Source organism: Equus caballus, chromosome 27 (genome assembly GCF_041296265.1).
Source record: "Equus caballus isolate H_3958 breed thoroughbred chromosome 27, TB-T2T, whole genome shotgun sequence".
NCBI lineage: Eukaryota > Metazoa > Chordata > Mammalia > Perissodactyla > Equidae > Equus > Equus caballus.
In genome coordinates, this window is record NC_091710.1 from 26,289,356 (window position 1) to 26,304,271 (window position 14,916).

The window sequence follows — 14,916 nt, forward strand, 5'->3', positions numbered from 1 at the left end:
AAACATAAAGGCGGAGCCTTTCTCTTTACACAAAATGTTTTCCATCTTTATACTAGAGCAACTTCCTGTGTTAAAATATTTATAGTAAAATCACACAATAGTCAGCTAAAAAAAGGGGTGATTATTCATTTTTAGAACACATTTTTGTTTTGCAAAATGAATGGCGGCAGTGCATGCACATGAGTGTGTATAATTTATTTGCAAAAGTTTGATTTTTACACTGTTTTCATGGCTAAGCCTATTGCAAGAAACCATGCTAAATTTTCATATAGTATAAAGATATGTGTACTGAGATGATACTTTTAATGTATTATTTTTTCTTCCTTATTCACGCTTTTTCTTTTTCTTTTTTTTTGAGGAAGATTAGCCCTGAACTAACATCTTTGCTCATCTTCCTCCACTTTATATGTGGGATGCCTGACACAGCATGGCTTGAGAAGCACTGCATAGGTCCACACCTGGGATCAAAACTGGTGAAATTCAGGCCACTGAAGTGGAGTATGCAAACATAACTGCTTCGCCACTGGGCTGTCCCCTTATTCACACCTTTTTTAATGGGAACTTTCTTCTATTTAGTTAGCCTTATCCAGTGCCTCAAGAAAGATCCATATTATTATAGAATGCAAAAAAAGTCAATGTTTAACTTTTGAATCCAAAATAGAATCTTGAAGCCCATTTAATTAACAATATTCTTCAGACTCAAGCATTCAGTTGCAAACCCCACAGACAATGGGGATGTCAGGAAATTACATAGGAATAGTTTCTTTCTATGTCCCAAATTGTCTTAGAGCTTCAAGGGTAAATCAAAAGACTCAGGGAAAACAAAGATAGGGTTAAGATGGAGCCTTTAGCGCTGCATGTGAAATGGCAGCATGAGAAACTCCATGGACCTGCACCTCAGTGTAACAATAACTAGTGAAAATTATTAAAACACACACACACACACATACACAACCATTTAAATTCTCTAGAAATTGTCCTATGAGGCTATAGCAAAGGAAGAAAAATTACTCAATAAGCTATGCTACGTCTCAGTAAGAATTGCAGGTGTCTGTGGCACTTGAGCCACTAACTGCTTCCTTCCCTCCAACCCCTACTACATGTGACAGAAGCCCCATTCCGGATAAGTGTGCCCATGAATACAGAGCTCCCTCTCTCTCCAGCTCCCAGCCAAGGGCTATGGTATGTCTCCGGGAGGGGCAAGGCACCAGCATTCGCGTTTCCCCAGCTCTGCACTGCAGAGGCCAGATTTCAGGTGAGTACAGCCTAGAGGGTGGAGGTGCTCTTCCTCCACACAGCTCTCATTCTTAGGGCAGAGGCCCTGCCCAGGCATCACAGGGTGAACACAACGGAGCACTGATTATCCTCATCCCAACTCATACCTACGGCACAGGTTTCATAGTGGGAGAAGCAAACTAAGAAGTTCAGAAGCTACCACCACAGCCCAGTGCCCTGCTCAAAAAAGCAAGTGTGTCACCTCAAGAGAAGCAGACCACTGTCCCTATCTCCCTAGCTCTGGAGCAAAGGCTCAGAGATTTTGCTCAGCGGGAGAAGCAGGCCATAAGAACACAGAGCGCTGAAGCTCTTCCCAAGGGAATTGGCTTGGAAGAGAGTGTGGAGAAGTTGAAGCCCAAGGGTGCTCTTGAAACCAATGGTGATTCTGGTGGCAAATGATTAAGTGGAGCCTGGTAACTCCATGAGAATGTGTAAAGCATAGGCCAGAATTTACTACAGTGAACGAGGATAAGAGATACCTAATAAGTGCTCTCTCAGGGTCAGAACAAACCTCAAAGACTGGCCTCAAAAACTACTCCTGCAAAGGGGTCCAAGAATTTAATTGGATAATACTATAGCGCAATATATGCCTCAGGGTATTGTCAAAAATAACAGAGTAATCTGAAGCCAATTAGTGTAGCCTAAGATCTGAGTGTGATACCAACACAGGCAGACAGCTTAACAGAGAGAGCAGGTGAGGAAACAATTTCAAAGAGCTCTGCTAAAACCACTGTCATCCCAGGGTGACTATGTGTACGCCCAAGGCTGCACTCTCTGATGAGCAACATCAGAAGCTTCACACCGCATGGGAAATAGATTTCAATGAAATAGTCCAACCAAGTCACTAACCAACTAATCAAACAAGCAGTGACAAGCCCTGGTGTCCAGAGTTGCTACAATATATTCTCTAAAAGTCCAGTTTTCAACAAAAAATAAATTCTGAGATGCAAAGAAGCAGGAAACCATGAACCATACACGGGGGTAAAAAAAGCAGACAACAGAAACTGCCTGTGCAAGGGTCCAGAGTCAGACTCAGCAGATAAAGTCTTCAGAGTGCTATTATAAACATGTTCAAAGAACTAAGGAAAACCATGATTTAAGAGTTAAAGAAATGCATGACAATGTCTCTTCAAAGAGACAATATCAATAAAAAGATAGGAATTATAAAAAAGAATGAAATGGAAATTCTATAGTTGAAAAGTACACTAACTGAAGTTAATTATGCACTAGAGGGGTTAATAGATTGAATAGTGTCTCCCATAATTCACACCTAACTGGAAGCTCAGAATGTGACTATTATGAACTGAATTGTGTCCCTCTGAAATTGATATGTTGAAGTCCTAACTCCCAATGTGACTGTATTTGGAGATAAGGTCTTTACAGAAGTAATTAAGGCCAAATGAGGTCATAAAGGCAGGGGTCCGATCTGATAGGATTGCTGTCCTTATAAGAAGAGAGACCTTCTTATAAGTTCACTCTCTCTGCCGGGTGAGGACACGGTGAGAAGGCGGCCATCTGCAGGCCAGGAAGAGGGCTCTTACAAGGAACTGAATTGGCCAGCACCTTGATCTTAGACTTTTCAGTCTCCAAAACTGTGAGAAAATAAATTTTTGTTGTTTAAGCCATCTAGTCTATAGTATTTTGTTATGGCAGCCCAAGATGACTGAGACAGTGCCTTAAATGGAAAGAGTATCATTTCAGATGTAATTAGTTAAGGATCTGAAGACGAAATCATCCTGGATTTTGGGTGAGTTTTAAGTCCAAGGACTGGTGTCCTTATAAGAAGAAGATAACAGACAGACATGAAGAAGAGACGTAAGAAAAAGGGCCATGTGAAGATGGAGACATAGATTGGAGTTATGCTGCCAAAAACAAAGAATGCCGGGAGACATAGAAACTGGAAGAAGCAAAGCAAGGAAGGATTCTGCCCTGGAGTTTTTTGGGGGAGTAGCACCACTGGCACCTTAATTTCAGACTTCTAGCCTCAGAACTGTGAGAAAATAATTTTCTGTTATTTTAAGCCACCCAGTTTACAGTCGTTTGTTATGACAGCCCTAGGAAATGAATCAAGGGGCCTGTGGTAGGCAGAACAAGCTTGCCTCCCTGAAAGATGTTCATGTCTTAATCCCCAGAACTGGTGAGTACGTTATGCCGTATATGGCAAGGGAGATTCAACGTGCAGATGGAATTAAAGGTGCTAATAATCTCGCCTGAAGAGATTTTCCAGGTGAGTCCAATGTAATCACAGTTCTTTACATGTGGAACAGGGAAACAGAAGAGCCAGAGCCAGAGAAAAACATGTGATGATGGAAGCAGAATCAGAGTAATGAGAAATGAGAAAGACATTGCTGGCTTTGTATGAGAGAAGGGAACCATGAGCCAAGTAATACAGACAGCCTCTACGAGCTGAAAAAAGCAAGACAATTGATGCTCGCCTAGAACTTCCATAGAGAAACAGCCATGCTGACCCTCCCCTGCCCAGTGAGACCCATTTTAGAAGTCTGAACAGTAAGATGATAAATGCTAATTTCTCACTAAACCACTAAATTTGTTACAATAGCAATTGGAAACCAAGGCAGAGCCTAACAGCAGATTTGAATTGCCAGAAGAAGGAGTCAGCAAATATAAACAGAGATTGATAGAGATTATGCAATCCAAAAAAGCAAGAGTGAGAGTGAGCAAGCAAGTGAGAAAGAAAAGAAGGAAGAAAAATGAACAGTTTCAGAAAAAAGTGGATCTCTATTAAGTGTACCATATATATGTAAAGGGAGGACCAATAGGAGGGAAGAGAAATGAAGGAGCATAAAAAAAATACTTTAAGAAATAATGAATTAAATCTTCCCAAATTTGATGAAAACTATTACTCTATGTGAATTATTTTCCTATAATGCTGTAGCAAATTACCATGAACTTGATAGCTTAAAACAACATTCCTTGCCTTGTGGCCCCTTCCTCCCTCTTCAAAGACAGTGGTATAACATCTCTCTCTGAATCTCTTTACATTGCTTTCTTTCACTTCAAGGCTTTTTCTCTTATATATGTGGTTAAATCCCCTCCTTTTGCCTCCCTTTTACAAAGACCCTTGTGATTACATTTAGACTCCACAAAGATAATCTATGTTGATGGGCACACATATATAAAGATATGATTTGTGATGATAAGAACATAAAGGGAGGAAATGGAACTATATAAGAACAAAGTTTTGTATATAATGGAAATTAATTTTGGATTCATTCAAACTAGATTGTTATACACTGTAATGTTAGTGGCAAACCTCAGTCCAATTACCAAGAACATAACTCAAAGATGTATATGAAAATACATGGCAAGGGAATTAAAATGGTGCACTAGAAAATATCTAACACAAAAGAAAGAAGTAATAAATGATTTAAGAACTAAAAAAGATATCACATAGACAACACAAACAGCAAAATGGTAAATGTAAATACTAACAGTAATTACATTAAACGTGAATGGACTAAACTCTGCAATAAAGAGGCAGGGATTTGCAGAATGGATTAAAAAAATGCTCCATATGTATGCTGCATGCAAGATACATACTTTAGATTCAAAGATACTAACAGGTTGAAGGAAAAAGGATGAAACAAGATATTTCATGCACATGGTAATCAAAGAAAGGTAGAGTAGTTATACTAATTTCACACAAAATAGAATTTAAGACAAACATGTTACTAAAGACAGAGACATTTTGTAATGATAAAATGGTCAGTCTATCAAAAAGATATAACAAATACAGACACATACACATGTAGCAGTAGAAATCCAAAATACATGACACAAAGCTGACATATTTGAATGGAGAAATAAACAATTCAACAGTAGTAACTGGAGCCTTCAATACCCTACTTTTTAATAATAGATAGAATGACTAGATGAAGATCGGCAAGGAAATAGAAGACTTGAACAGCCCTATAATCAACTAGACTTAAAGGACATCTGTAGAAGACTTCAGTCAACAGCAGAGGAATACATAGTCTTCTCAAGTATGCGTTGAATGTTCTCCAGGATAGATCACGTACTAGGCCATAAAACAAGCCTCAACGAATTTTAGAATATTGTAATTATACAAAGTATGCTCTCCAATAACAATGGAATGAAATGAGAAAATTAAAGAAATTCATAAATATGTGAAAATAAAAACAACACACTCCTAAATAACCAATGGGTTAAAAAAAGAAATCACAAGTGAAATTACAAAATACTTTTAGATGAATGAAAATAAAAACACAACATATCAAAAATATGGCATGCCCCTAAAGAGTGCTTAGAGGAAAATTTATAGATGTAAATGCCTATATTTACTAAAGAAGAAAAGAGATCTGAAATCAATGACCTAACCTAAAATTTCACCTTAAGACACTGAGAAAAGAAAAGCAAATTAACCCATATCAAGCTAAAACAAGGAAATAATAAAAATTAGAGTGGAAATAATTTAATTAAAAGATAAAAAATAAATAGAGAAAAATCAATTAAAACACAAGTTGATTCTTTGAAAAACCCAACAAAACTGACCAGCACTTTCACAAGACTGGTCACAAAAAAGAGGGGACACTCATGTTAATAAATGGGGGGATTTTACTACTGACCTGACAAACATAAAAAGGATTATAAGAGAACACTTTTGTATACAATTCGTTATTTGTGAACAAATTTGATATGAATTAAATGAACAAATTCATAGAAAGACAAAACCACGAAAACTGTATCAAAAAGAAATAGCAAATCTGAATAGATCTATAACAAGTAAAGAGATTGAATTAAAAATCAAAAAATAAAGTCAGGCCCAGATGGCTTCAACATTAAAATTCTGTCAAATGTTTAAAGAAGGGTTACTTCACAAACTCTTCCAAAATAGAGAAGAAGAGAGAAGGCTTCCCAATTCATTCTTTGCTTCCAATTTTACCATGATGGCAAAAGTAGACAAAGACATGACAAAAAGCAGGAAACCATAGTCCAACATCTCTGTTGAATATAGAAGCACACTTCCTCAACAAAATGCTAGCAAACAAAACCTAGCACATATACAAAGGACTTTACCCTATGACCAAATGGGGTTTACTCCTGGAACACAAGATTGGTTTAACATCTGAAAATCAATTAATGTAATATACCACTTCAATGGAACAAAGGACAAGAACCACATCCTTATTAAAAAAAAGTATTTGACAAAGGCCAAAATGCTTCACTATAAAAAAAGAAAAAAAAGTTAACAATTTGAGAATAGAAGAAAACTTCCTCAAACACATAAAAGGCGTCTATGAAAAACCCACAGTTAAGATCATACCTAACGCTTTCTCCTAAGGTCAAGAACAAAATAAGGATACAAGCTTTTACCACTTCTATTCAACATTGTAGTGGAGACAATTCCAGAGCAATTAGGCAAGCAAATGAAATAAAATGTAACAAAAAAATATTAGACCTACTAAAATAATTCAGTAAGGTTGCAGATACAAGATCAATATACAAAAATCCATTGTATTTTTATACATGTACAATGGATCATCTGAAAACAAAATCAAGAAAAAATTTTCATTTACAATAGCATTAAAAAAGAATTAAATACTTAAAAACAAAAGTAGTGTAAGACCTATTATCTGAAAATTATAAAACATAATCGAAAGAAATTAAAGACCTAAATAGATGTAGACATCACATGTTCATGGATCAGAAGACTTACATAGTTAAGTGGCAGTGTATCTAAAATTGACCTACAGATTCAACAAAATTCCAGTCAAAATCCCAGCTGGCTTCTTTACAGAAATTGACATGTTTATCCTAAAATTCATGTGGAAATGTAGGGAACCAGAATAATCAAAACAATCTTGAAAAAGAATAACAAAGTTGGAAGATTCATATTTCCTAATTTCAAAACATAAAACTAGAGTAATCAAGTCAGTGTGGTACTGGCATAAAACTAGACACATAGACTAATGGAACAGAATTGAGATTCCAGGAATAAACGCACACTTTTAAGTCCGCTGTTTTTTCAAAAGGTGCCAAGAATAGTTCAATAGGGAAGGAACAGCCTTTGGAACAAAATGGTGCTTAGCAAGTGGATATCCATATTGAAAAGAATGAACTTGTATTGTTTCCTCACACCATACACAAAAATCAACTCAAAATGGATCATGGACCTAAATGTAAGAGCTAAAAATATAAAATTCTTAGAAGAAAATATTGAAGTAAACTTTTCATGACCTTAGGTTGGTCAAAGCCTTCTTCAATATTCCACAAAAGCACAAGCGACAAAAGGAAAAATACATTATTGGACTTCAACAAAGTTTAACATTTCTGTGCTTCAAATTATATGAAGAAAATGTAAAGACAAATCACAAAATAGGAGATATATTTGCAAATCTGAAAAGGGACATATATCTAAAATACATAAAGACCTTATATAACTCAATAATAGAAAGACAATACTCCAATTTAAAAATGAGCAAAGGATCTGAATAGATATTTCTTCAAAGAAGATATACAAATAGCCATTAAGATCTTCATGAAAAGATGGTCAACATCATTAACCATTAGGGAAATTCAAATTAAAACCACAATAAGCTACTACTTTACACCCATTGGGATGGGTATTATTTTAAAAAAAGGAAAATAAGTATTGGATAGGATGTGGAGAAATTGCAATCCTTGTGCATTACTGGTGGGGAATGTAAAATGATGCAGTTGCTGTGGAAAACAGTATGGTAGTTCCTCAAAAAATTAAACATATGGGCCAGCCCGGTGGCACAGAAGTTAAGTTCACACGTTCCGCTTTGGTGGCCCGGGGTGCACCAGTTCAGATCCCGGGTGGGGACCTATGCACCGCTTGTCAAGCTATACTGTGGCAGGCGTCCCACATATGAAGTAGAGGAAGATGGGCACAGATCTTAGCTTAGGGCCAGTCTTCCTCAGCAAAAGGAGGAGGATTGGCAGCAGATGTTAGCTCATGGATAAACCTCCTTGAAAAAAAACAATTAAACATAGAATTAATACTTGATTGAGCAATTCTACTTCCAGATATATCCACAAAAAATTGAAAGCAGGAACTCAAGCACATATCTGCGCATCAATATTCATAGCAACATTATCCACAATATCCAAAAGGTAGAAACAATCCAAATGTCCATCAACAGATGCATGAACAAAGAAAATAAAGTATATCTATACAATGGAGTATTATTCAGCCATAAAAGGAAATGAACTATTGATACATGCTACAACACAGCTAAGGGAAAGCAGCCAGACACAAAAGGCCACACACTGTACGATTCTCTTTTCATGAAACAACCAGAACAGGCAAATCTGTAAAGACAGAAAGTAGACCAGTGGTTGCTAGGGGTGTGGGAAGAAGAGAATAAGGAGTGACCACTATTGAGTATGGAGTTTGTTTTTGAGGTACAGAAAATGTTCTAAAATTGATTGTGGGGGTAGTTACACAAGTCTGTTTACAAACTAAAACCCACTGAGCTATTATATACTTTAAATCAATATGGTATTTATTTAATGGTATTTGAATTACGTCTCGATAAAGCTATTAGGAAAAATGACAGAGCCTGAGAAAGGACCCAGTCTCCCCCACCCTATACACACACCTAATGTTTCAGGTTGTTGAGGGGTAGCTAGACAAGGAAAATATGATAGTTTTGTGGTGTGCAAGGGGAGAAAATGAGAGAGGTGCTTCCCTTTTCATGTGGATTTTTGGTGGAGTGTACTTGCAGGAGTGTTTAGTAACAACACAAGATGACTACAGAAGAGGAGACCTGGTGGCACGTGTGTTTTAGCAGGGAGAGTGCCTGAGAGGACATCCACCCATGTTCCCACATCCTGACATACGTACACACATGGGGAGATTGAAAAATCCCAAATGGCCAAGAAACCAAAATAACATATGGATGAAAAGACTACGAATATGCGAAAAGTGGCTTTGGAGACCTCAAGACCGGAAGCTATGGCAGGGACAATGGATTTCAGCAACAAATGACAGAAGGCGACCCAAAGCCAGGAGGAAGAGAGTCACTGGCTGCTGATGCAGAGGTCACAGAAACTGACACAGACCAAAGGGAATGAGGCACCTCAGGGACCAGTCAGTACTTGCATGAAAGGATGTCTTGCTGTGCACTATAAGAGCAATTGTGATGTTAAGCAAGTTTACTCCTGCATTGAAATAGAATGCTGGGGGGAGAAGGAGAGGATAAGAACCTTAGAGATAAGAATAGTCCTGATAGGAAGTTGAAATTTTGACTTGATTAAGTTTAAATGTTGAGACACTGGGGTTTTACCCAAAGAATTTTAACATACCTGAAAGAGATTAAGTTTTAAACCAGATGGGACTAAGTTATCATGAATGCTTGAGATTAATTTTTCTTTTCCCGCTACTGAGTAGAAAGGATTCTTGGCAAGCTATTGAGTTCAACTAGAGGAAAGAGAGAAAGTTACTTTTCCTCAACACTGTGTCAGGATGAGTAAATTTTAAACTCCCTGCAATCCATGAAGGAAGCAGATCCCTCAAGGGATGGTATTGTTCCCAACACGAGAAGAAAGGATAATTAAGTGACACGATAGAGGTGTTAGCTAAGGATACACTGGTAATCATATTGCAATACAAATGTAGCAAATCAATATGTTGTATACCTTAAACTTACACAATGTCGTATGTCAAATATATCTCAGTAAAAAATTTAATTTTAACAAAAGGGCATGGTCATGAGGTGGCATCCTTATGGCCAACCAAGCAGTCAGATACAGGCTGAACTTCCAGACTGAAGTTAGGGAGACCAGTGCGATGTAGCGAGCAAACAATGGCTGAAAGTCAGCGTGCTTGGGATTGAGTTGGGCAGGCCCCCAACAGGCTTTGTGAGTTTGGACAACATCACTGAATCACTTTTGAAACTCATCTGTCTAGCCTGTGAAGGAGTTGAACTGGATGACTAGCAAGGTTTCTTCTAGCTCTAAAAGACTGATTCTCAGGTCTTGTATGCCCAATGGGGAAATGTCTGCCACTTCCTGGCCAAGTTCAGATGGGCATTGTCTTTTAAGAGACATGCCCCCAGAAGCTGGGCTGAGGACAGCCAGATACGAAGTGCAGTTACCTGTGGTGAATCGATGGCTCTTGTGTTTGCAGCTACATTCTTCTATTAGCTCAGGAACATGCACATCACTGTGACAGCTGGTACAGTAAAAGAAGGCTCTGGACAATGAAGACAAATCAAGAAGGACTTATGTGAGGCTTAACACAAAGGGAGCATGATGCTGACTCAGTCTGCCTGCCATTAAGTTGCATTTGCTTTAGGACTTTCTCCCTGTAAAGTGATAAAAAAAAAAATTACCTTCTGACTTCCTTTGCAGATTCAGCAATAAAGAACCCTAATGTGTTCTTATGCAGCTTAACTTGTGCAGATGGATTTAGTACCAGACCACTGGAAACAGAAAATAAAAATACAGTAATTTTTCTCTCCAATTTCTGTGGCAATATTTGGTATTTCATTCTGTCATTACCAATGGATTCTCTAAATTGAAGGGTTAATAGGATTCAATCCCCTTTTACTGCCAAATGCAGTAGAAAATGTGAATTTGACTATATTTAATTCTTTGTTTCATTACTGCTAAATACACTAAGGGGAGCCACGTCACAACATAATTGCTGAGCTGCATACACAGCTGTGCTTAAGGGTGAGCCCCCTCCCTGGACTCTGTCCTGAATCTGAGATGGTCAATCCAACTTAGCTGCATGGAGCCTTGTGAATCCAATGCCAAATTGGCCAAGGCCACACAGTTGCTAGTCTTACGGTCATAGTAGAGGTGTTCATCCTTAGGCTACTTGCCATTTAAAATTAAATTATGTCAAATTAACCAGCTGGATTCAAAAGTTCCTTTTGTTCACCTGTACTATTTTTGAACCTGTATATTTCTTTTGACTTTATTTTTGTCTATTTTGACCGCAAGATTTTTGAGAGCAGGAACCGTATGAATTGTTTCTATTTCTATATTACTTGAACATTTTGATTTTCTATTTTCTTAAAGTTTGTGTGTTTGAAGATGCTGTCTTATAAATTTCATCCATGATACTCCTTGATGCAGTACTCCATTACTCATTAATATTACTCTTCACGTTACATATGCCTATTTGAGTTCCTCACATTTCTCCTTATGTTTGTCAGGATCTCCTGTTTTTATTTCCTTTATTTCAGACCTCTGGTACGGTGAGGTCTTATAAACCCATACCTCCCCTCATTTTGTTTGGACATGGTACAAAAGTACTCCTTTCCTCCTTTAAATCACACTGCTTTTATAGTCACATTGAAAAAGGGTCAAGTCTTCATTTTGGCGAAGTTTATTTTGTTGTTAGGGTACTCTCAAGTAACGTGCAAGTGTTAGAGCCTTACAAATATAAAAGGGCTTGCACAATGAAAGCTCTTCAGCCTACGCCAAGGCAGAAAGAGGCTGAATAGCCATATTCAGGTAGATTATCACCTGAGACAACTGGGTGATATTTTTTCAACACTGAATTTATTGAACGGACTGATATTAATGAGTGGAACAATTATTTTTAACTTTGAAAGAGAAAGACCATGGACTTGTGCCCTCTATCCCCTAAATAGTATTGGTTGATGCTCACTAGTTAGCAAGCGTGTGCTTAGTTGTATCTTCATATCTCCTTTTTTCTTTTTTTTTTACGAGAGGGTTCTCTGCGCTTATGTTAAATATTTAGTTATGAAGATACAGTCATGATCATATCTCTGGTTGCATTTGAAAGAAGAGGTGAACTTCTTTTGAAGATTTTCCCAAACTGGCATTATTGCTTGATGCCCCTTCATGAGTCATGGCCAGCCGTGCTATTAGAGCATGTTCGCCACTGGAACAAACCAAGAACATTAACTAGATCTGGGGTCAGATCCAGCTTTATCTCTTAGCAGGGGACAAATTATCCCCTAAGACAAATCCTTATGATTATCCAGGGCTTTTGCAAGTCTTAGAGTCTGTTCAAGTGTGTCAATTAGAAGAGAAAATAAAAGGTGAGAAAAGATAGCTTTTCCCCAGTTTTCCAGCATACTCACCCAGCCACTGAGATGCCCTATTTTCCTTCCACTTAGAGTCGCTGTGGTGGATTTAGCACAGCTTTGTGATGAGAAGCACAGCCACAGAAACAAGACCGAGTTCAGATTCTGGCTCTGCCACTTGGGAGTGGTGTGAGCTTGCTTTTTAACCTTTCTGGGCCTCAGCTTCCTCCTCTGCAAAATGCAACTAAAAGGTGTAACCATCTCATAGCATTGTTGTGAGGATTCAAGAGTTAATGTAAGTACAATGCTTACAGCACTGTTGGTCATGAAGTAGCAATCATGTAGGAGACTGCAGTTATCAATATTTTGCCACATCAGGTTTTAATCCCTTTGATTCACCTGACTTTTAGATGAGAAACCAAAGTTAAATCTATTTTGGAGCAGGTTCCTCTTTCACTGAGGGTAGGTGTGTGCTAGGTAGTAAACAGCACCAGGACCTCTTGAATATATGTGGAAATTAGCTGCTTAAAAAATATTCATGTTTCCTGTCTAGAATGTCTTAATAGTCATCTTAATAAAGTTTACATAAAACTAGGATGTTAGAGTTGGAAAGGATCCTGAGAACATTTGGTCCAGTAGTTTCCAAATACCAGTGAATAAACTGTCTATATCATGGGACTTAAAAATTCTCAGACCCTCACCCATGGAGATTTTGATTTATAAAGTTCAGAAGTGGGGTTTTGGAATCCACACGTCTTTAAAACTTTGCAAATAATTCTGATACAAAGCCAAAGATGGTAAAACTTGATCAAGTTTGGGCCAGTCTGAAACCCAAACAGCCTGCCTTATGATTCTAAGACTTCATCTTTTTACCATGACCTATTTCCAGTAGAAAGGCCATTTGTGCATAGGTCTAGAGATTGAAGTTTTCTTGAGTGTGGCAGGATTGTTAAATAGAATTTAGCCAGCCAGACAATACTATTCATTATTGTCTCCTTAATGACTTGCTTATACAGTACTCCACTAATTTCTTTTGCCCAGATATCTTTTGCATCCTCTCTACTTAGACATATCTTTTCTTCTTTCCCAACATTTCGTACAAAATCATCCTTTCGTAGTCCATATCAGATGATTCAAAATTACTGAATTTTGACTATTTCCCTATAATTCCAGGGCTCCTGGTAATGTCAATTTCAGAGCTGGAAGGGGTCTTAGGTATTAACTATGATTTCCTCATTTCACATATGATAAACACTTCTCCAAGGCCACAGGACTAGCAAATTATAATCAGGATCAGAATCCAGTTGTTGATTCCAATTTCATTCAAGTTAGTTTTCTACTAAAAAACACTCATAAGCCAACGTAACAGCCTTTCTTGTTCCCTGGTCCATTTGCCACTTTTTCTTATTTTTCAGCATCTTACATCTCTGTATCATTGTGGCTTATTCCTTTTCCGTTTATCCTAGATTTTCTTTTTTATTACATGATAACTTCTCTTACCTCTCATATTATCGAATATGGGTTCTCAGGAAATGCTGGTGGCCTGATAATGTTACCTCTTTCCTTTACCTACCCAGCAGCTTTATCAACAGCAGACTTTTTCTAGTGGGCCAGTCAGATTCCTGTTTTGCCATACTTTGCAGATTTGTTTCTAAGACCAGAGTTTGTGGGGACATGTTTATCACAAATAATTCTATTTCATAGGATTGTTTCCTGGTCAAGATTTGCAAGATCTGGTAGTATACTAAGAAGAACAGATCTAAGAAAGTGACCATTTCTTCTCTCCCCTGCTCATGAGAGAGAATTGGGGCAGGGCTGTAGAAAAAGGCCTGTGTACCCACTAGGGTAATCATTTTAACCCCAGTCATTAGATTCTAACCCCAATCGTTAGAGACAGTACTAAATGCACCACAGCAGCCTGGGCGCCCAATAGGCTGGCTCTCGACAAATGGCAAAATGCTTAGTTATGGCTGTACTTTTGGAAAAGTCTTAATCATAAAGATTCTCGTCTGATGAAAAACTGAAGAGATTTGAAGGCTCATTGGTACCAGTAACCGTGAACTGTGGGTTTCTGTTCGATGGCTATCAGCAGGAGGTGCATCTTCACAAAGCAGAGCCTGGGAAGGAAGACAAGCACTGTGAGGAAAGAGAGGCGAGCAGGGCGCTAGCTCAAAATAGTATGACCAAGCTTTGTGATATCCACCTGGGAGAACACCAGCCCCTCAGCAAAGGAAGGGCCTCCCAAATGTAGAATGTTAACTTCTAAGTGAATCCATCCTGAAGTAACTCACGGCCAGCTTGCCAACTGGGACAGGGATGAAATTGTCCCACATAGGCTGTAAACTTTTAGGTTGCAGATTCTCAGACTTCTTCATTCTTATGTCTTAAGTGTTTGTCGTGGAGCCTAGCCTACAGTGAGCCCTCAATGAACATTGTTGAAAGAATGTCGTTGCATAATGAATGAAGAAAGTATTTCTCTGAGCTTACCGGGAAACTTCAGGAAAACTCATTCCAGCAAAGTCATCAGAGAGACGTTGAGTCAGGATTTTGTTCTTCAGGCCATTAAAGAAATATTTTTGCCAGGGCCATTTAGGAGAAATCTGGAAAAACAACCATGCCACATGAAGCA

At 38.1% G+C, this 14,916-nt stretch overlaps 1 protein-coding gene across 1 annotated transcript in view; it reads right to left on the reverse strand.

Annotated features, from left to right (window-relative positions):
* KCNU1 (potassium calcium-activated channel subfamily U member 1) overlaps nt 1–14,916 on the reverse strand; it is a 150,371-nt gene that overhangs the window by 71,155 nt on the left and 64,300 nt on the right. The window contains exons 15-18 of the mRNA XM_070252722.1: nt 14,775–14,887; nt 14,336–14,404; nt 10,617–10,706; nt 10,380–10,477 (exon numbers count right to left, since the gene is read on the reverse strand). Of these exons, the coding sequence (XP_070108823.1) occupies nt 10,380–10,477; nt 10,617–10,706; nt 14,336–14,404; nt 14,775–14,887 (370 nt within the window). The remainder of the gene's footprint in view (nt 1–10,379; nt 10,478–10,616; nt 10,707–14,335; nt 14,405–14,774; nt 14,888–14,916) is intronic.